This window comes from Elephas maximus, chromosome 16, assembly GCF_024166365.1.
Source record: "Elephas maximus indicus isolate mEleMax1 chromosome 16, mEleMax1 primary haplotype, whole genome shotgun sequence".
Lineage (NCBI taxonomy): Eukaryota > Metazoa > Chordata > Mammalia > Proboscidea > Elephantidae > Elephas > Elephas maximus.
In genome coordinates this window covers 15,888,274-15,911,620 of record NC_064834.1, presented here as the reverse complement: position 1 = coordinate 15,911,620, position 23,347 = coordinate 15,888,274, and the positions used below count along the sequence as shown (strand labels likewise).

General features: G+C 47.6%; 1 protein-coding gene across 5 annotated transcripts in view; it reads left to right on the top strand.

Annotated features, from left to right (window-relative positions):
• CDH23 (cadherin related 23) overlaps positions 1-23,347 on the top strand; it is a 528,116-nt gene that overhangs the window by 352,200 nt on the left and 152,569 nt on the right. For 4 of the 5 annotated variants that reach the window (XM_049855780.1, XM_049855785.1, XM_049855781.1 and 1 more), the window contains exons 18-21: positions 5,308-5,380; positions 6,594-6,710; positions 18,905-19,017; positions 20,144-20,251. In XM_049855780.1, coding sequence (XP_049711737.1) covers positions 5,308-5,380; positions 6,594-6,710; positions 18,905-19,017; positions 20,144-20,251 — 411 coding nt within the window. Of the gene's footprint in view, positions 1-5,307; positions 5,381-6,593; positions 6,711-6,807; positions 7,349-18,904; positions 19,018-20,143; positions 20,252-23,347 lie in introns of those variants that run through there. The other variant, XM_049855784.1, reaches the window with a different exon arrangement.

Sequence of the window (23,347 nt, the reverse complement as noted above, 5' to 3'; positions counted from 1 at the left end):
ACAAGCCTTGTCCTCTTGACCTGAGGCCAAAGCTCCAGAACCTGGCTCTCTCGGGAGAGGTCCTTGTCCGGGCCTACTTGCTTGCTGAATAGGTGGAGCTGGAGATAATGGGAAAGTCAAGGATGATGCCTGGGGAAGAGGCTTCCAGGTGGGTGCAGCATTTACAGGTAGCATGGGAGGGTGGGGCTCCACAGAACAGGGTGCATCAGAGGGAGGGCAGAGAGGCTTGCTTCTAGAGTCCTTGTATCTGGCACCACAGAGGAGAGTTACTGAAGCCTAGAAACTTGGCCCATCTTTAGCCCACGGCCTACCACCTCCCTTAAAATGCTGAGGGTGATACCAAAGAAGTAGAATGTGTTTCCTGCCAATCATGACTGTGTTCTTGTATTCTTGACATGGCCCTGACCTTGACACTGGCCACAGCTCCCAAGCCTCCCCTAATCCTGGCCACACTCAGCCTTGACCAACACCAGCCATCTCTTTTATCTTTGTTATCTAGTGTTGCCATAACAAAAAATACCACGAGTGGGTGGCTTTAAAGCACAGGGATTAATTTTCTCACAGTTCTGGGGGCTAAAAGTTCAAATCAGGGTCTCAGCCTTGTCGATCGCTGCTGTGAGTATCTCTCCTAGTTTCCACTGACTGCTGTCAATCTTTGGCGTTCCTTGGCATCTGTCTGCTGCCTGTGTGTCTCTGTGTGTCTTTCCTGCCCTTTTTATAACTCAGAAAGAATTAGGTTTAGGATCCACCCTGCTCTGATATAACCTCATTAATATAACAAAAGAAAACCCTATTTCTAAACCGAATCACACCCACAGGTACAGGGGCCAGGACTTCAGTACCCATTTTGAAGGGACACAGTTCAATCCATAGCACTTTGCAACCAGCCAATATCCTGCTATGCTCTACAGTACTGAATTCCTCCTGTGTTCAAGGTGCAGTAGCCGGTCCTGGGTGGATACGAAGATGAATGTGAACCTGCTCTACCCCCAAGGAGACAATGTGAATGGAGGGAAGAGTGTGGCTTTGGAGCCATGTGGGTTTGAAACCTGGCTCTGCCATCCTCTGGCTGTGTGACCTGGGATTAGTTCTTATCCTCTCTGAGCCTCAGTTTCCTTACCTGCAAAATGGGGATAATCATGGCACCTGCTTCATGATAGTGTCATGAAGATTAAATGAGCTCATTCAGGTGGCACCTGGCACCGAGAAATGTTGGCCGTTGTTCCAGCTGACAGGACAAGTCCCAGCTGTCTGTAGTGCAAATGGGAGTTGCAGAGTGTAGTCTGGGGCCAAGAAGGACCTTTTCCAGGTTTTAGGGAAGCGAACGAGGCAAAGGGTAGGGGAGGTTTAGGGAAGTAAGGTGAAGTGTTCTACACCGGCCCAGGGATGGGCAGGCCTAATTGGCCAAATAGAAATTAAAATGTGTTGAACTCCAGCGACATGCTGGGTGCTTTCACATTATGCAATCTCTTTCAGTCCCATTTTACAGATGAGGAAGCTGAGGCTCGGGGCAGGACATAGCTGGTCCATTGTCACCAGTGCCTTCATCGTTTACCAGCTAGTAAGTGGCAGCACTAGAGTTTGAACCTCGACCAGTCTGGTTCCCGAGCTTACACTCTTCCCACCACATCCACAGGCCTGTAGCTTTGGAAATCCCTGTCTTCACAGGCTTGAGACCAGAACTTCTCAAACTTCCTTGTGCACCTGAATCACCTGGGGGAAATGACTAAAATGCAGATTCTCATGAGTACCTGTTCAATCTGTATGCTGAGCAAATACTCCGAAGAGCTGGACTATATGAAAAAGAACAGAGCATCAGGATTGGAGGAAGACTCATTGACAACCTGCGTTATGCAGATGACACAACCTTGCTTGCTGAAAGTGAAGAGGACTCGAAGCACTTATTGACGAAGATCAAAGACTACAGCCTCCAGTATGGAATATACCTCAACATAAAGAAAACAAAAATCCTCACAACTGGACCAATAAGCAACATCATGATAAATGGAGAAAAGATTGAAGTTGTCAAGGATTTCATTTTGCTTGGATCCACAATCAACAGCCATGGAAGCAGCAATCAAGAAATCAAAAGACACATTGCATTGGGCAAACTGGCTGCAAGACATCTTTTTAAAGTGTTTAAAAGGAAGATGTCACCTTGAAGACTAAGGTGCACCTGACCCAAGCCATGATGTTTCCATAGCCTCATATAATGTGAAAGCTGGACAATGACTACAGAAGACCGAAGAATTGACACCTTTGAATTGTGGTGTTGGCGAAGAATGTATCATGGGCTATCAAAAGAATTAACAAATCTGTTTTGGAAAAAGCACAGCCAGAATAATCCTCAGAAGCAAGAATGGCGAGACTACGTCTCACATACCTTGGACATGTTATCAGGATCAGTCCCTGGAGGAGGACATCATGCTTGGTAAAGTCGAGGGTCTGTGAAAAAGAGGAAGACCCCCAACCAGATGGTTTGACACAGTGGCTGTAACAATGGGCTCAAGCATAGCAACGATTGTGAGGATGGTGCAGGACTGGGCCATGTTTCATTCCATTGTGCACAGGGTCACTATGAGTCGGAACCACTCGACGACACCTAACAACAACACGCGGCGGGTCTGGAGTCGGGCTGAGATTCCACGTCTCCAGCCGGCTCCCAGGTGATAGTGACACTCTTTCAGTGGTCCACTCTTTGAGTGCCAAGGCCTTGGAAGATCTACTCCCATGGGATTTTGAATCTCAGAGATTGTCCCAAACCCTAGTCCCCTAACCAACCTGTGGCTCAGCTAAGGAAAGAACCCCTCTCTGAGGGTCCTTTTCCTAAGGGTGGAGCCCCAGCCCACCCTTAGCCCCGTAAATGGGTCCAGAGCAAAAGGAAGGCCCAGGGGCTGGACCTTTTACCCCCTGTGAATGAAAGAGAGTGGCAGGCTGGCCTCTGTCCCTGATACTAGGAAGCAGAGTCTCCATGAGCAGGGGCAGGTGGGAGGACTCCGCCCTGCCCTCCACCCATAAGCCAGGTCAGCCCAGTGGAAGGGGCACCATTTTCGAATTCACTCAAAGGTGCCCTGGTTCAGTAGAGGTCTCCAGCTTCCTTTCAGGTACCACCCGGCGGCAGAAGGGTCTGACAACAAAGACAGATGCCCCTTGTCTGTGAGTGAACACTGTCTCTCTAGTGGGGTGTTTGGACAGTGTCTAAGGACCACACTTGAAAAGGTCACCGCCTTTGGGTCAATTTTGCACGTGGGTGATTTTTAAGTAGCTGTCACTTGGCCAAGCTGCCGCCTTCCTCCGCCAAAGGGATTTGCTTCTCAACTGAAAAAAAAAAAAAAAGCCAGCCAACGATGAAGAAGTTGATGGTGGCACGGGTTGGGGGTGGGGAGAGGTAGATCAAAGAGCTGGAGCTCTGGAAGGAAGGAAGGAGGAGGCAAGAGGGGCCAGGTGATTCCTTTTCATCCACTGCTTGTTGGTTTTTAATAAAGAAGTCAAACTTGGTTTGTAGATTTCCCATTAGGGGACAATAAGCTTTTGGAGCGGGAGCCGCTGAATTAGAACTAATAGCGAGTGCAGCGCCAGGATCCGGGGAAATATCACCGCTAATAAGTTTCTGCCTCGTGCTCTGTCACTGACATTCTCAGCGCCGTTTCGTGCAGTCAAGCAGAAGGTTTGAATATATATGTATATGGGCACCCGTGCCCACGCCACGGGCCAGGGCCAGGGCAGTGCCCAGGTGCAGGGTGGGGGCATTGGATGTCAGGTGAGTCCAGAGACCAACAGCTCTCAGAGGCTGGGGAGAAGGGCAGGATGATGTCAGCCAGGGTACAGTCCAGATCCAAAGGACAGATCAGGGAAGTGGGGGGAGCATTCTTTCCTGGCCAGTGCAATCCCAGCAGACAGATTCGCTAAAGCCCCAAGGGTGGGCAGCAGCTCTGGTCCCTCTATCTCTTTCATGTCACTCAGCCAGAAATGACTGCAGCTCAGAAGGGCTTCATACAGACATCTAGCCCTCAAAGAACTTTCAGTTTTATGGGGAGATGAGCCCTCAGAGAGTGAAGCCCGAAGAAACCCATACCAAACCCGTTGCTGTCAAGTCGATTCCAACTGTTGGAGACCCCATGAGTTACAGAGTAGAACTGAGCTCCATAGGGTTTTCTCAGCTGTAATCTCACAGAAGTAGATTGCCAGGTCTTTCTTCTGTGGTGCCACTGTGTGGGTTCAAGTGCCAACCTTTAAGTTAGAGTTAGAGTGCAAATTCCTTGTACCACCTAAGGACTGCAGCATAAAGACTGCCTGGGGGGTGGGTGCTGACTCAGGGTAACCCCTGAGCCACTGAGAAGCTGCCAAGCTGGCCGTGCAGGGAAGGGGAGAACTCTCTGAGTCATGTGGGCCAGCAGGCCTCCTGAAAGAGAGGAACAGGAAGATACTGGTTGAGTGATTACAGAAGGCCATTGGTGAGGATGAGAGCCTTAAAAGGTCGGGAAGCTTTTCCCTGATTGAAGAGGAGGGAGACAGGGTGCTGGAGGAAGAGTGGGAGCAGGAAGAGACAGCTGCTGCCCCTGGGACTGGTTCCCAGGGAAGGGGCCACCCCCACTGCCTGGTTCAGCCCCTCAGCCATGCCCCATGCCGACCACTGTCTGGGCACCTGGTCACTGGGGGGTGAAGGCTGGACCAGAGACGGGATTGCTACAGAACTGGCAGGTGGTGGAGCTCTGGGCCAGGCTTTGGTCAGGGGGACAGAGGAGCCTCCTTGCTGTGTGTGAGGAGGGGGCTGGCTGTACCTGCGTGCAGCCGGCCCCAGGGGAGGAGTTGATGTCCCAGTAACTACTCCATCTGCCCACCCCTGCATTCTTCCGTATCTTCTGGATTTGGGTGCTCCTTTCTCCCTTAGTTTCTAGGAAGGCTACTAAAACTGTCTATCATCATCTTGGCTGAGCTGCAAGGCCAGGTCCAAGAGACCATCCCGAAGGTGGGGGCTGATGAGCTAGGGTAGGAGTGCTGGAGCAGAGCCTGGAGCTCAGCTGGAAGCTAGGGCAAGGAGTGAGGCTGCACGGGGGTAAGGAGGACAGGAAGAACTAGGGGAGCTGGGAGTTGAAGGCAATTCCAGCTGCTTCCTCCTTCTTCTCCATCGCCCCTTCATGACCCTGTGTGTTTCCCAAGGCCTGCCCAGAGGGACACCTGACCCCCTGTGGCCCCCACCAGAGCTCCTTGGTGCCCGTGCCTATCCTGCCCCTGGTACCAGCCTTGGACAGCTGACTGGCTTGCCTGCCTCTGTGGCTGCTACCAGCCTGTCTGTTTCCCTTCCAGGATGAGAATGACAACCCTCCCACCTTCAGCAAGCCTGCCTACTTCGTGTCCGTGGTGGAAAACATCATGGCAGGTACGGGCCTGGCAGGGAGGGCAGGAAGGCAGGAAGCCTGCCTTCATGGGGCACCTGTTGTGTGCAGATCTGACTTTGCACACAGGATGGAATTCAAAGAGGGCCTCAGTCTTCCTCGTGTCTGTTTCCTATGCCCACACATCCTGTGGCAACTGAGGGGGACCTTTGGAGATGTCCAATTACCTGCCAGCCAGCAGCTATTTACAGAGCACCTACTATGTGCAGACACTCCTCTGGGCCTCTGGGCAGACCCTCAGCTTTTCCTTCTGGTCCATCTGCCCAGGATGCTGCCGGGAGGCCATAGTGGGTCCTTCCAGGCCTGGGCTTCACCAAGCTAGCAGCCCTTTCTTGGCCATGGCAGTGCTCCCTTCCCAAGGGAGGGCAGTTTCTGCCCCAAGCACTTTTCTTCCCACCCCCACCCAGGTAACATACACCCCACCCCGTCCAGAGTCAACTACATAATTTGCAGGGCCCAGTGTAAAATGCATTGTGGGGCTCCTTGTTCAAAATCATAAAGAATTTCGAGACAACAACTGCAGAGCATGAACTCAAGCAGGGCCCTTCTAAGCATGGACCCCTGTGGACTGCTGCTTGGCCCTGCAGAGCAGGGACTCCAGCCTGGGTATAATGACTCTGTGAATCTTTACCCCAATCAGCAGATGGGGTGGTAGGAAGGGACTGTGAGCCGGAAGCCCTGGAGGGCACGGCCTCAGGATGGGGAGAGGCTGAACCCCTGGATCCCCCGGAGGTGGAAATGGAAGGTTAAGGCCTTAACCAGACATTAAGGAGAAAATAAAAGCCCTTACAATTCTGTGGGTGAAGAAGATAAAATAAGACGGAAATTGAGTACAATAAATCTCAACGAATTTAATGTGGAGCTTCATTTCTTTTTGACTCAAAGTAAAAACTGATAGTTTGAGTGTATTTAATGTGGTGGCCAGCCAGGGAAGGGTAGGGACAGGCAGCGATGTGCTCGAGCCCTGTGTCACCTTCCCTGCCAGCCTTGTCCCCACACAGCCCAGGGATCTCGGCCACAGGAGCAGTGGTTGGACCCACTCCTATCCCTGGGATGTCCTGGTGGGCAGGCTTCCTGCCTCCCTGAGGGCTGGTCACCAGGAGGGCAGTGCACATGTCCTCCCCTCTGGCCTGGGGCTGTGAGCCCAGGGTGAGCAGCTTTCCCCCCATCCCACCCCACCCCCTTGTCTCCCGGAAGGAGCCACGGTGCTGTTCCTGAATGCCACAGACCTGGACCGCTCCCGGGAGTACGGCCAAGAGTCAATCATCTACTCCTTGGAGGGCTCCTCCCAGTTTCGGATCAATGCCCGCTCAGGTGAGCCCACCTGGCCCCTTTCCTCTGTGCCCTTGCCTCCCCACCCCCAGCTCTGGGATCTGCATCTGGACCAGGGTCTCTTTCTTCCCTCTCACAGGAGGCCCTCATTGTGAGCAAACCAACTTTGAAGACCTGGCTTTATCTCTGAAATACTGTGTATGATAACTGGCTTTACAAAAAACAAGTCCATAGCATGAGTTTATCACTTAACGATTTCTTCCAATGGAAAGAGCCCTATAATGTTTAAAATGTGTTCTGTTTTACCAAGAGCTGTTTACACACCACTCTCCAGGGACACCTTTATTCAAACCTAAGTCTCCTCTTTTGTCAGCTGCCGACCTCATGCTCAGATCCCCGCTCCTCCTCCTAACACAGTTGTTGGCCTTGGGCAGGTTATACTCTGTGCCTCAGTTGCCTCACCTATAAAATGTTATTGTCATTAGCTGCCATCTAGGAGACCCCCAACTCATGAAGACTCAGTGCCCAAGGGGATTGGACCGTTGTGATCCACAGGGTTTTCATTAGCTGATTTTTCAGAAGTAGATTACCAGGCCTTTCTTCGTAGTCCATCTTAGTCTGGAAGTGCCGCTGAAACCGGTTCAACATCATAACAACCTGCAAGCCTCCACTGGCAGAGGGTGGTGGTCGCATGAAGTGCATAGGCCGGAAATCAAAGCTGAGTCTCCAGCATGAAAGGTGAAAATATTACCCCTGAACCACCGCTGCCCCCACCTGTGAAAGGAGGTTGATCATACTAGGGCTGTTGTGTCCATTAAATACACTTAGACTAATTCCTGGCATGTAATAAGTGTTAACAAAATTCAGTTATCATCATCACTATTACTCTCTTTTTGTCTTTTCACCAAGGGACCCCCAGCCCCAGCTCCCTGCTCAGCCCATGTAACTCTCTTCTTTTTCCTTCCTCTCTCCGTATACCTCCCTCTAGCTCTCTCTCTTTTTTGAGGCTGGGAGGGAAGAAGGGGGTACAGAAAAAAAGCAACACAAGATACCCGCAGGCTTTTCAGCAGAAGCTGGGAAGGAATATGAGGCACCTGTACACTCATGTATCTGGTCATGCCAAATCAATGGGGGCTGCTCTGTGCCAGGCTCTGTGCTGGGTGCTGGGGGTACAGGAAGGGATGAGATGTATCCCTGCCTTCATGGGGTTACAAGGCACACAAGGCATCCCACATCAAAGTACCCGTTTCTGTATCAGTTAAGGAAACTCTAGATGATAAAATAAGGATCCTTGGTGGCACAATGGTTAAGCAGTTGGCAGCTAACCAGAAGGTCAGTGGTTTGACCCCACCAGCCTCTCCACAGGGGAAAAGACCTGGCTGGCAATCTGTTCCTATAAAGATCTCAGCCTAGGAAACCCTATGGTGCAGTTCTACTCTGTCCTGTAGGGTCAATATGGATCAAAATCAACTCTACAGCATACAACAACAGATACTAAAAAGATAAACCCTGAAATCTCAGTGGTTTAACACAATAGAAATTTTAATTCAAACAGCAAAAAGTCCAGTGTGGGCGTTCAGTGGGCCGCCTTCTCTGTGATCATGCCGAGACCCAGGCTTCTGCCATGTTGTGGCTCCATGGTCATCACAGAAGGAAAACAAGCATGGAGTATCATGCAAGGAGGTCTCTGTGGGCCGGGGCTAGAAAGGACATAAGTTACTTCTGCCCAGTTTCCATTGGCCAAAACCAGGCAACAGCTCCACTGAGATGCGGGGAAGGCTGGGGGATGTAGTCCCTGGCCTGGAAGCCACTTTCCAGCACTTACCCTGGGAAGGGAACATGATTCTTTGGTGGACATGGGCCATCTCTGCCACAGTTGGTTGGTGGCCCAGGATGGCAGGAGGTCTCCTGTGTTATCTACCCCTTGGTCCAAGTCTGCCTTCAGCCTCTCTTTCTTGGAAGCTTGGTGAGCAAGTGACTGGTGCTGATGTCAGCGATGTTTACAAAGACTGAAGAGAGGGATCCGTGACTGAGACTAGAAGGACCGTGGTGGTCATGGCCCCCAGACCTGTTGGCCCAGGACAGGAACCATTCCCGAAGCCAACTCTTCAGACATGGATTGGACTGGACAGTGGGTTGGAGAGGGATGCTGGTGAGGAGTGAGCTTCTTGGATCAGGTGGACACTTGAGACTATGTTGGCTTCTCCTGCCTGGAGGGGAGATGAGAGGGTGGAGAGGGTTAAAAGCTGACAAAATGGACACAAAAAGAGAGTGGAGGGATAGAGCAGACTGTCTCATTAGGGGGAGCGTAACTGGGAGTGTGTAGCAAGGTGTATATGGGTTTTTGTGTGAGAGACTGACTTGATTTGTAAACTTTCACTTAAAGCACAATAAAAATTATTAAAAAAAAGAGAGAGAGAGGGATCCAAGGCCTCTCCTTCTACTTCGGAAAAAATGCTGTATGTCAGCCCTGCTCTCAGGAGCATCTGCCCTCAGTGAGCCTACATTTCCAAGGGGCTCAGAGTAACATCATTAGCTAATATTAACCAGGAAGTCCCTGGGTGGTGCAAATGGTTTACGCAGTCAGCTGCTAACCAAAAGGTTGGAGGTTTGAGTCCACCCAGAGGCACCTCAGAAGAAAGACCTGGCAATCTACTTCTAAAAAATCATCCATTACCCAAAGGACTAAAGGACCACATGAACCAGAGACCCTGTCAGCCTGAGACCAGAAGAACTAGATGGTGCCTGGCTACCACCAGTGACTGCCCTGACTCTCTTCAGAGAGCCCTGGACAGAACGAGAGAAAAGTGTGGAGCAGAAGTCAAATTCACGTAAAGAGACCAGACTTAATGGTCTGACAGAGACTAGAAGAACCCCTGAAATTATGGCCCCCAGACGTACTGTTAACCCAGAACAGACACCATTCCCAAAGCCTACTCTCCGGACAAAGATTAGACAGGACTATAAAACAAAAAATAATACATGTGAGGAATGTGCTTCTTAGTTGAATCAGATACCCAAGATCAAATGGGCAGCTCTTGTCCAAAAGCAGGATAAAAAGGCAGGAAGGGACAGGAACCGGTCAAATGGACACAGGAAACCCAGGGTGAAGAGGGGGAGTGTGCTGTCACATTCTGGGGATTGCAACTAATGTCACAAAACAATATTGTGTATAAATTTTTGTATGAGAAATTAACTTGAGCTGTAAACTTTCACCTAAAGCACAATTTTAAAAAAAATCAGCTGTTAAAAACCCTATAGAGGGGGCGGAGCCAAGATGGCGGACTAGGCAGACGCTACCTCGGATCCCTCTTACAACAAAGACACGGAAAAACAAGTGAATCGATCACATACATAACAATCTACGAACCCTGAACAACAAACACAGATTTAGAGACGGAGAACGAACTAATACGGGGAAGCAGCGATTGTTTCCAGAGCCTGGAGCCAGCGTACCAGTCAGGTACGGCACAAGCACAGAGACCTGCTCCACCCCCTTGAACTAACCCCGGGAGGGGGACCAGCTGGTTCCACGGGCGGCGTGGGACGCAGCCGGTAGGAGAAGTCCCCGGGAGGCAGTGACTGATCTTGGAGCAGAAAGAGCAGCATCCGAGCCGGGGAACCGTCCCGCAGGGATTAGGACTGCACGCAGGCGGCTTCATTAACATCTGAATAGCCTGAGCCAAAGGGAGAACTCTGATAGGGATCTGACTGCAGTTTTTTTTTTAGCGGATTTTCTGGAAAAACTAGTTTCCCAGTGATGGCTCGGAGACAACAATCCATATCAAACCACTTAAAGAAGCAGACCGGGACAGCTTCTCCAACCCCCCAAACAAAAGAATCAAAATCTTTCCCAAATGAAGATACAATTTTGGAATTATCAGATACAGAATATAAAAAACTAATTTACAGAATGCTTAATGATATCACAAATGAAATTAGGATATCTGCAGAAAAAGCCAAGGAACACACTGATAAAACTGTTGAAGAACTCAAAAAGATTATTCAAGAACATACTGGAAAAATTAATAAGTTGCAAGAATCCATAGAGAGACAACATGTAGAAATCCAAAAGATTAACAATAAAATAACAGAATTAGACAACGTAATAGGAAGTCAGAGGAGCAGACTCGAGCAATTAGAATGCAGACTGGGACATCTGGAGGACCAGGGAATTAACACCAACATAGCTGAAAAAAAATCAGATAAAAGAATTAAAAAAAATGAAGAAACCCTAAGAATTATGTGGGACTCTATCAAGAAGGATAACCTGCGGGTGATTGGAGTCCCAGAACAGGGAGGAGGGACAGAAAACACAGAGAAAATAGTTGAAGAACTTCTGACAGAAAACTTCCCTGACATCATGAAAGACGAAAGGATATCTATCCAAGATGCTCATCGAACCCCATTTAAGATTGATCCAAAAAGAAAAACACCAAGACATATTATCATCAAACTCACCAAAACCAAAGATAAACAGAAAATTTTAAAAGCAGCCAGGGAGAAAGGAAAGGTTTCCTTCAAGGGAGAATCAATAAGAATATGTTCTGACTACTCAGCAGAAACCATGCAGGCAAGAAGGGAATGGGACGACATATACAGAACACTGAAGGAGAAAAACTGCCAGCCAAGGATCATATATCCAGCAAAGCTCTCTCTGAAATATGAAGGCGAAATTAAGATATTTACAGACAAACACAAGTTTAGAGAATTTGCAAAAACCAAACCAAAGCTACAAGAAATACTAAAGGATATTGTTTGGTCAGAGAACCAATAATATCAGATATCAGCACAACACAAGGTCACAAAACAGAACGTCCTGATATCAACTCAAATAGGGAAATCACAAAAACAAACAAATTAAGATTAATTAAAAAAAAAAATACACATAACAGGGAATCATGGAAGTCAATAGGTAAAAGATCACAATAATCAAAAAGAGGGACTAAATACAGGAGGCATTGAACTGCCATATGGAGAGTGATACAAGGCGATATAGAACAATACAAGTTAGGTTTTTACTTAGAAAAATAGGGGTATATAATGAGGTAACCACAAAAAGGTATAACAACTCTATAACTCAAGACAAAAACCAAGAAAAACGTAACGACTCAACTAACATAAAGTCAAACACTATGAAAATGAGGATCTCACAATTTACTAAGAAAAACGCCTCAGCACAAAAAAGTATGTGGAAAAATGAAATTGTCAACAACACACATAAAAAGGCATCAAAATGACAGCACTAAAAACTTATTTATCTATAATTACCCTGAATGTAAATGGACTAAATGCACCAATAAAGAGACAGAGAGTCACAGACTGGATAAAGAAACACGATCCATCTATATGCTGCCTACAAGAGACACACCTTAGACTTAGAGACTCAAATAAACTAAAACTCAAAGGATGGAAAAAAGTATATCAAGCAAACAATAAGCAAAAAAGAAGAGGAGTAGCAATATTAATTTCTGACAAAATAGACTTTAGACTTAAATCCACCACAAAGGATAAAGAAGGACACTATATAATGATAAAAGGGACAATTGATCAGGAAGACATAACCATATTAAATATTTACGCACCCAATGACAGGGCTGCAAGATACATAAATCAAATTTTAACAGAACTGAAAAGCGAGATAGATACCTCCACAATTATAGTAGGAGACTTCAACACACCACTTTCGGAGAAGGACAGGACATCCAGCAAGAAGCTCAACAGAGACACGGAAGATCTAATTACAACAATCAACCAACTTGACCTCATTGACTTATACAGAACTCTCCACCCAACTGCTGCAAAATATACTTTTTTTTCCAGCGCACATGGAACATTCTCTAGAATAGACCACATATTAGGACATAAAACAAACCTTTGCAGAGTCCAAAACATCGAAATATTACAAAGCATCTTCTCAGATCACAAGGCAATAAAACTAGAGATCAATAACAGAAAAACGAGGGAAAAGAAATCAAATACTTGGAAAATGAACAATACCCTCCTGAAAAAAGACTGGGTTATAGAAGACATCAAGGAGGGAATAAGGAAATTCATAGAAAGCAACGAGAATGAAAATACTTCCTATCAAAACCTCTGGGACACAGCAAAAGCAGTGCTCAGAGGCCAATTTATATCAATAAATGCACACATACAAAAAGAAGAAAGAGCCAAAATCAGAGAACTGTCCCTACAACTTGAACAAATAGAAAGTGAGCAACAAAAGAATCCATCAGGCACCAGAAGAAAACAAATAATAAAAATTAGAGCTGAACTAAATGAATTAGAGAACAGAAAAACAATTGAAAGAATTAACAAAGCCAAAAGCTGGTTCTTTGAAAAAATTAACAAAATTGATAAACCATTGGCTAGACTGACTAAAGAAATACAGGAAAGGAAACAAATAACCCGAATAAGAAATGAGAAGGACCACATCACAACAGAACCAAATGAAATTAAAAGAATCATTTCAGATTATTATGAAAAATTGTACTCTAACAAATTTGAAAACCTAGAAGAAATGGATGAATTTCTGGAAAAACACTACCTACCTAAACTAACACATTCAGAAGTAGAACAACTAAATAGACCCATAACAAAAAAAGAGATTGAAACGGTAATCAAAAAACTCCCAACAAAAAAAAGTCCCGGCCCGGACGGCTTCACTGCAGAGTTCTACCAAATTTTCAGAGAAGAGTTAACACCACTACTACTAAAGGTATTCCAAAGCATAGAAAATGACGGAATACTACCCAACTCATTCTATGAAGCCACCATCTCCCTGATACCAAAACCAGGTAAAGACATTACAAAAAAAGAAAATTATAGACCTATATCCCTCATGAACATTGATGCAAAAATCCTCAACAAAATTCTAGCCAATAGAATCCAACAACACATCAAAAAAATAATTCACCCTGATCAAGTGGGATTTATACCAGGTATGCAAGGCTGGTTTAATATCAGAAAAACCATTAATGTAATCCATCACATAAATAAAACAAAAGACAAAAACCACATGATCTTATCAATTGATGCAGAAAAGGCATTTGACAAAGTCCAACACCCATTCATGATAAAAACTCTTACCAAAATAGGAATTGAAGGAAAATTCCTCAACATAATAAAGGGCATCTATGCAAAGCCAACAGCCAATGTCACTCTAAATGGAGAGAACCTGAAAGCATTTCCCTTGAGAACGGGAACCAGACAAGGATGCCCTTTATCACCGCTCTTATTCAACATCGTGTTGGAAGTCTTAGCCAGGGCAATCAGGCTAGACAAAGAAATAAAAGGTATCCGGATTGGCAAGGAAGAAGTAAAGTTATCACTATTTGCAGATGACATGATTATATACACAGAAAACCCTAAGGAATCCTCCAGAAAACTACTGAAACTAATAGAAGAGTTTGGCAGAGTCTCAGGTTATAAAATAAACATACAAAAATCACTTGGATTCCTCTACATCAACAAAAAGAACACCGAAGAGGAAATAACCAAATCAATACCATTCACAATAGCCCCCAAGAAGATAAGATACTTAGGAATAAATCTTACCAAGGATGTAAAAGACCTATACAAAGAAAACTACAAAGCTCTACTACAAGAAATTCAAAAGGACATACTTAAGTGGAAAAACATACCTTGCTCATGGATAGGAAGACTTAACATAGTAAAAATGTCTATTCTACCAAAAGCCATCTATACATTTAACGCACTTCCGATCCAAATTCCAATGTCATATTTTAAGGGGATAGAGAAACAAATCACCAATGTCATATGGAACGGAAAGAAGCCCCGGATAAGCAAAGCACTACTGAAAAAGAAGAAGAAAGTGGGAGGCCTCACCTTACCTGACTTCAGAAACTATTATACAGCCACAGTAGTCAAAACAGCCTGGTATTGGTACAACAACAGACACATAGACCAATGGAACAGAATTGAGAACCCAGACATAGATCCATCCACGTATGAGCAGCTGATATTTGACAAAGGACCAGTGTCAATTAACTGGGGAAAAGATAGCCTTTTTAACAAATGGTGCTGGCATAACTGGATATCCATTTGCAAAAAAATGAAACAGGACCCATACCTCACACCATGCACAAAAACTAACTCCAAGTGGATCAAAGACCTAAACATAAAGACTAAAACGATAAAGATCATGGAAGAAAAAATTGGGACAACCCTAGGAGCCCTAATACAAGGTATAAACAGAATACAAAACATTACCAAAAATGATGAAGAGAAACCCGATAACTGGGAGCTCCTAAAAATCAAACACCTATGCTCATCTAAAGTCTTCACCAAAAGAGTAAAAAGACCACCTACAGATTGGGAAAGAATTTTCAGCTATGACATCTCCGACCAGCGCCTGATCTCTAAAATCTACATGATTCTGTCAAAACTCAACCACAAAAAGACAAACAACCCAATCAAGAAGTGGGCAAAGGATATGAACACACATTTCACTAAAGAAGATATTCAGGCAGCCAACAGATACATGAGAAAATGCTCTCGATCATTAGCCATTAGAGAAATGCAAATTAAAACTACGATGAGATTCCATCTCACACCAGCAAGGCTGGCATTAATCCAAAAAACACAAAATAATAAATGTTGGAGAGGCTGCGGAGAGATTGGAACTCTCATACACTGCTGGTGGGAATGTAAAATGGTACAACCACTTTGGAAATCTATCTGGCGTTATCTTAAACAGTTAGAAATAGAACTACCATACAACCCAGAAATCCCACTCCTAGGAATATACCCTAGAGATACAAGAGCCTTCATACAAACAGATATATGCACACCCATGTTTATTGCAGCTCTGTTTACAATAGCAAAAAGTTGGAAGCAACCAAGGTGTGCATCAACGGATGAATGGGTAAATAAATTGTGGTATATTCACACAATGGAATACTACGCATCGATAAAGAACAGTGACGAATCTCTGAAACATTTCATAACATGGAGGAACCTGGAAGGCATTATGCTGAGCAAAATTAGTCAGAGGCAAAAGGACAAATATTGTATAAGACCACTATTATAAGATCTTGAGAAATAGTAAACCTGAGAAGAACACATACTTTTGTGGTTACGAGGGGGGGAGGGAGGGAGGGTGGGAGAGGGTTTTTTATTGATTAATCAGTAGATAAGAACTGCTTTAGGTGAAGGGAAAGACAACACTCAATACATGGAAGGTCAGCTCAATTGGACTGGACCAAAGGCAAAGAAGTTTCCGGGATAAAATGAATGCTTCAAAGGTCAGCGGAGCAAGCGCGGGGGTCTGGGGAACATGGTTTGCGGGGACTTCTAAGTCAATTGGCAAAATAATTCTATTATGAAATCATTCTGCATCCCACTTCGAAATGTGGCGTCTGGGGTCTTAAATGCTAACAAGCAGCCATCTAAGATGCAGCAATTGGTCTCAACCCACCTGGAGCAAAGGAAAATGAAGAACACCAAGCCCACATGACAACTAAGAGCCCAAGAGACAGAAAGGGCCACATGAACCAGAGACCTACATCATCCTGAGACCAGAAGAACTAGTTGGTGCCCGGCCACAATCGATGACTGCCCTGACAGGGAGCTCAGCAGAGGACCCCTGAGGGAGCAGGAGATCAGTGGGATGCAGACCCCAAATTCTCATAACAAGACCAAACTTAATGGTCTGACTGAGACTGGAGGAATCCCGGCGGCCATGCTCCCCAGACCTTCAGCTGACACAGGACAGGAACCATCCCCGAAGACAACTCATCAGAAATGAAAGGGACTGGTCAGCGGGTGGGAGAGAGATGCTGATGAAGAGTGAGCTAATTATATCAGGTGGACACTTGAGATTGTGTTGGCAACTCTTGCCTGGAGGGGGGATGGGAGGATAGAGAGAGAGGGAAGCCGGCAAAATTGTCAAGAAAGGAGAGACTGAAAGGGCTGACTCAAGACGGGGAGAGTAAGTGGGAGTAGGGAGTGAGATGTATGTAAACTTATATGTGACAGACTGATTGGATTTGTAAACGTTCACTTGAAGCTTAATAAAAGTTATTATAAAAAAAAAAAAAAAACCCTATAGAGTGTGGTTCTAGTCTGACACACATGGGGTTACCAAGAGTCAGAATCAACTTGATGCCAACTGGTTAATATTAACCAGGTGCTCAACATGAGCCAGGCGCTATTCTAAGTGCTTTGACCAGTATCTCATTTCACCCTCCCTGAAGCTCTGTGAGGAAACCTTGGTGGCATAGCGGTTAAGTGCTACGGCTGCTAACCAAAAGGTCTGCAGTTCAAATCTGCCAGGCACTCCTTGGAAACTCTATGGGGCAGTTCTACTCTGTCCTATAGGGTCGCTATGAGTCGTAATCGACTCGATGGCACTGGATTTGGTTTTTGGGGGGGAAGCCAGGCTCGGCCCAGTTCCCCCACCCAAATGCAATGCTGGGCACCTGACCTTTCAGCACCCCGCCTCTGCCTCCCTAGCCGGGGACTCCATCTCCCCCAGGGGCCTTAATGATGACATGGACATTTTCTTGCTACCTTTACCCTCCTTCAGCTCTAAAGGTGTAAGCCTTTTCCTCTGAGCTCCTTGGTCAAATTAGCCGGGTCTGCTCCGTAAAGGTGGCCTTAATTGGATCTAATTTCCCAGACAGGAGGAGCAATCTATCATGCCGACAAGTTCATGTTTAAAACTTTTTAGAAATTAATTTCTTCCTCGCCCTGCCAATTAATCGATGCCACCCTGGTAGGGAGCACGGCTCAGCGGGCAGACCTTTGCCAGTCTTCTGTTCCTAGTCTTAATACCTTAGCTGCCCCCTGGCCCCAAACAGGCCAGAGGACCGGCCAGTGTGCCAGGGAGGGAAGTGTCAGGGTGGGAGGGACACTAGGGACCATCTGGCCCATCTCCCTTGTTTTATGGTAGAAGAAACCAAGCACAGAGAATTGATGTGACTTGCCCCAGGTCACACAGCTCACTCAGGCAATGGGGATACAAAGATAAATAGCACATGATCCCTGCCTTTGGGGAACTTTCGGGCCATTGGAAGGAAACTAACATTTTGTGGGTGTTGGGAGCATCGCCTGCAATTGTTTAACCCTCACAACAGCTCTTCCTGGAAAGGATAATAACTTCCATTTTACAGATGAGAAAGCTGAGGCTTAAAGAATTTAAGTAACTTTCCCAAGACCAAACGTCTGGAAAGATCCATAATCAGAATTCACATCTGAATCTCGCTATCCTCAAAGGGTGGACACTTTGTCACAGCCCACATGAGATGGTAGATGGCCCGACCACCGGAACGTGATGAAACGGGCTTGTACTGGCTCATTAGAGCTAATTGTGCATACGCATCTGTCCCCAAGTCCATGTTCAATGCCATCAAGTTGGTAGTTTAAAGCAGGCCTTGGAGGAAGTATTTACACCATGGAAATTGGCAAAGGCCTTTTTTTTTTTCCTTTGGAGGGCCGGATGTTAAACATTTACCAGCACACCGCTGCTAGAGTGGCTTCCCTTTTTTAGTTATACCACAATACAAACAAACGCCAAAACAGGTGGACAAAAATGGTGGTGCATTTTAAATGATTATATTTAACAGAATAACTTGTTCACACACTAAAAAACACAAGGCAATACAATTGTGTTATGCACATGGCAATTCAGGAAATTATTTTAAAACTATTCATTCTCGCTGTACTCCAGGTTGAACTGTCCAGTAATGAATCACAGACTGGAACCTGTGTGAAAAACTTGGTATTTTTCAGTCCTGTGGCTGTATCTCTGTGACTATCTGAATAAACAGTGTCAGGCGCTATTCTAAGCTTCCCATGACATTAACTAAAGAAATTCCCACAGCAGCGCTATGCGTAAGGTCCTATTATTATTCCCAAATGAGGAAACTGAGGCACAGAGGGTTTAAGTGACTATGAGGTAATGTCAAAAGTGCGAACGAGAGGTGCTTTGTGGCTATCAGTCTGAGTCCGATGGCCCTCCTGCCCTGCTCCCCAGCCTCCAGCCCCCCAAATCAGCCCAGGTTTTCCCAGGTCCGAAAAGACCTCTTCCTTGTGGGGTTCTATTGCCCAGCTCTGGGGTACTGGTTCCCAAGCCCCCCACCTCCCCGAGCGCTGTCTCTGTCTCCTTGTCTCCTGGTGCCTGTTGCACACATACACACACTGCCAGGCCACGGTGATGTGGTCAGCATCTCTCTCCCTCTGGCCCACCATTCACTCACTCCTCTCCCCTGCAGGGGAAATCACCACCACCTCCCTGCTCGACCGGGAGATGAAGGCTGAATACATCCTCATCGTGCGGGCAGTGGATGGGGGTGTGGCTCACAACCAGAAAACTGGCATCGCCACTGTGAGTGCCCCTTCCCATGTCCCCTGCTCCCCACTTTCCAGCCAGGTCGCTGCCCCCAGCTCATCTTAAGCGGCACCCCAAAACCCCTGGGCACCTGTGTCCTGAGACTTCGCAGGCCTTGTGGGATTGGAGGGAGGCAGGTCCCAGCCCATCATCGGCCAGTGTATCCCTGGGGCCACCTCAGCTATGGGGAAGAAAGGGAAGAGACCAAAAGGCCAGCTGCACAGGTAGCAAACCCAAGGTTTACTCCCTGCCTTAGCACCTGCCAAGACACAGGAGAGGGTCTTCCCACCAGCAACAGCAGCTCAGAGCAGGAAGCAGGGCCCAGAGGGTCCCTGGGGACTTGTCTTCACCGCCCCCCGCCACCCCAACCCAGATGATGCTGAAATGTGATGCCTGGGTTTCCCATCCCTGAACCAGTAGGACAATGAAGACCCAGAACCCCCACCCAAGGCCTGTTACTCCCCCAAAGGTGCTGCTGAGAGTAGAAAGCTAAAGGAAGGCAGTTGGGGGTCTTAAATGAGCTCTTGGCTGCAGGAGAGAAGAGCCTCCATGGAGAGGAAGCTCCAGCCACCTCCCCTCCTGTTCCCCATTTGCTTTCTCTAGCTCTCCCTGGGGACCCCTCTAAACCTCTCCCCATGGCCCTCGCCCCACCCACAGAGCTGCCCCCTTCCTTGCCCAGCCAGAGGGGCTGGGGTTGGTGCCTCTTGGCCAGGGACTTGCAGAAAAGTCCCCGGTACCCTATTCAGTCACAGGAGGCCCCTGCTAATAGGAATCAGAGCTCTATAAATAATTTACCTGGGCAGCAAGTGAGCAGGGAAATTGCTTAGCTTGTAGCTGAGACTGGGAAGCTCAAGGGATTCTATCAGATCCCCCACCTGTCAGTCACCTTCAGCCGAGACCAAGGATTTCAGGGGTCACCTCGTCCATCCCCCTGTCTCCTAATGAGTCACCTCCCTCCTGTCCTTGAAAATCCAGGCCCTGCTCCAAAGCCCCCAGAGTGGTGGAGCCAGTGGAATTAATCTCACGGTGCTCCGTGGGCTTCTGAGTGTTGTTACACCTGGTAGGTCCTGCTCTTGCCCATCTCAGTGAGGTGTGCTCCACGGCACCCCTTGTGGCTTCACAGGTAAACATCACTCTCCTGGACATCAATGACAACCACCCCACCTGGAAGGATGCTCCCTACTACATCAACCTGGTGGAGATGACCCCGCCAGACTCTGATGTGACCACGGTAGGTGGTGGGATGGTAGAACTGCCAAGACTGCCCTTCCAAGGGTGTTTTCCGTTTCCATCATGAGCCCCCAGCCCAAGGACATCACTAGGGTTGGTGTCACTGAGTATGATGACTCATGGTGTCACCCCCCATGCTAAATACCATAGTATTGTGCTAAAACACCAGGAAATTTGACAAAATCCAAAAAACACCAGCAGCAACAAAAACAGGCATGCTTGTAGTGTGCAGACAAAACCACGTGATTCAAAGTGTGGTTGTAATTGAGTAATAACGACAGCTCTGACCAGAGCACATTAACTACATTAGAAGGTGCAAAAAGTAAATTAGCATAGTGTATTCTCACTAACAACAACAAAATAAATAAAATTTAGGGAAAAAGTAAATTAGCATAAAGTTTTAACCTTGTAGGTATATTGATACGTGTAAGCTGGGCTTATGAAAAAATTTTTGTTGCTATAACTAGCTAACTACCTAAAAAAAAAAAACCAAGCCTGTTGGCATTGGGTCGATTCTGGCCCAGAGCCACCCTAGAGGACAGAGTAGAACTTCCCCATAGTGTTTCCAAGGAGCAGCTGGCGGGTTTGAATTGCCGACCTTTTGGTTGGCAGCCGTATCACTGAACCACTACACCACCAGGGCTCCATAACTAACTACAGGAGTATTTTTATTAAAAATAGTAAATTTCTGCTGAACCACTGCACAGAAATTTTTGTAGACAGCCATTTCAGTGTCACCCCCTCTGACAAGAGTCACCTGGTATGGTCCGCACCCCCTTTGTGACACCACTGCCCTGGCCTGCCCAGGTGGGGTGGATGGTCTTTATGTTCTGTCTGCTGACTCTTTGAGCAGAGTTCTGGAAGCCGTCCTTGCAGGGTTAAAGGAGGCAGAGGCCGGCAGAAGCCCTCACCCAGCCCCTGGTGGCAGTGGCCTTCAGGCTGTATCAAAGGGCATTTCTGGCAAGAAACCAAGGAACCAGGATATGGGGCTGGTTCAGCTTGTCAGCCACACTTCCCCTGAGGCCCTCAGCCTGTCCTCAGGACTCTGACCACCCCCTCAGGAGAGGACCCCTCAACTCCTGCCGAGGCACAGGCCCTGCCCTCAAAACACACAAACAGCTCTGTCCCAGTACCTTTCCTTCTGACTCTGCAGCTAACTTCCCATGCCAGCTCCCCAACAGTTGGCCCCCAGGACTGCCCCAGTTGGGGGTTTGAGGTTCACTCCGGGAATTCTCTGGTACAGGATTTGCCTGGAGCACCCCTGTGCGGGCGTGTCAAGGAGCTTGTATGCAAGGAGTGAGCCTGTGCGGTCAGCACTGCCCCACTCAGTGGTGTGAGGAGGGTAGACGAGGCCAAAGCCAAGGGCATCCGTAACGAAGACCAGCGTCCCAGGGAAGCTAAGGCCATCCAGGGTCGAGCACCCCCTTGTGGCGAGTTTCAGAGACCTCTTGAAGTACTCTGCTCTGGAATTCCCATTTGTGAGGCCCTCTCCCCTCCCACTTTGCCCCATTGGATCTCATTTGGGCAGGCTTGTTCCCAAATGTCTACCCCATTGCCACGTAGCCAGCCCTGTGATGGACATGAACCCTAATAGCTCAGGGAGTCCATTTACCGAATCCCTGCCACATGCCAGGCACTGTGCTAAGGGCTTCTCCTGACCTCTCTCATCTTTATTATAGCCTCATGTGGCAGGTGGAGCATCACTCCCATTTCACTGTGGAGGAAACTGAAACGCAGAGTTTAAGGGATCGGTCCAAGGTTCCATGGCTAGTAGTGTCAGGACTCGAACCTAGGTCTCTCAGACTTTGAGACAAGGAATTGGAAACCACCCAGTCCAGCGCTTTTGCCTCTGCTGGCTCAGCAGTGCCCTGGCTGGTGGCCCAGATCCAGAATTCCAGTGGGGTGGGGGAAGGGATGGCATCCAGCTCTCCAGGAAGGCGGCCCCACCCTGAGGCCAAGCAACCATGCACAGGTGATGCCTGACCTCCCTACCACATCCCCCCATCAGCCATATCCAGGAGTGACAAGGTCCACCTGGATCTAGGTGAGAGATGATGTCAACCTAGAGGAAAGAGAGAGGGAAAGGGGTTGGCTGGCACGCCAGTCCTGCCTTCCCTTCTATGTGTTCAAGATCTTCTGAACAGGCTCCCCATCCCAGGCTCCCCTCCAGAGATTTCAGTAGAGTGGGATGGGGAAAAGGGACCTCAAATCTGTGATTTTCAAAAGCCCCTTGGGGGAGTGGGGGGATTCTTTCTAGCCACAGGCAGGTTGCATACCCCAACCCTGGGCCTTTTCCACAGGTTTCTCTAAGGCTCCGGGCCTGGGTGGCTGCTCTCTGCTGCCACCTAGTGGACACTTGGGTGCTAGCCCAGGACAACCTCCTCCCCTCTCAGTCAGGCATCCCAAGAGCTGCTAGGCTGGGTGCCCCCCTCTGAACAACTATCAGGTCCACTCTTACCTTTGCCTTATGTTTCTAGGAAATTTTTCCCAGAGGGAATTAAGGGTTATCTGATAGAAGTGGCTCTGGGAGAAAGTGGCCAAGTAGCCTTGCATGGAACACCAGCCAGGGGTGCCATCATGGAAGAGTCGGCCTGCAGGGCAAAGAGTAGGTCTGCTGGGTGAGGGCTCCACTAGGCCTTGGGCAATATGGAGCTCTGGTCCCCAGCGATCTTCTCGGGGTCTGCAGCTTCCTTACGTCTTTTTCTAAGCCATGAGCAGGCACAAACAGTGGGCCAGGGGCCTGTTGCCCAGTGCCTCCTCACTCTCCAGGAAACCTGAGCAAGCCTTCAGTGAATGCCTACTGTGTGCCAGGCCCCAGGCTAGGCAGGCTCAGGGTATAGGAGGCAGCAATGCTCCAGCCCTGCCTCCAAGGAGCTGAGGGAGGAGTGAAGAGTAAGCCCGTCCATCAGTACAGAGTGAGCAGGCCCTTCCTCCCCAGCACGGGATGGGCAAAGGGCCCGTGGTAGTGTTTGAGACCTGAAAAAAAAATGTGATGACTCAAAAATCCAAAAAGAAAATGGTAAGATTGAAATTAATACTTATGTTACACACCTACCAAATGTAATATAGCAACTTCAATAATTATGAAATTTAGTGT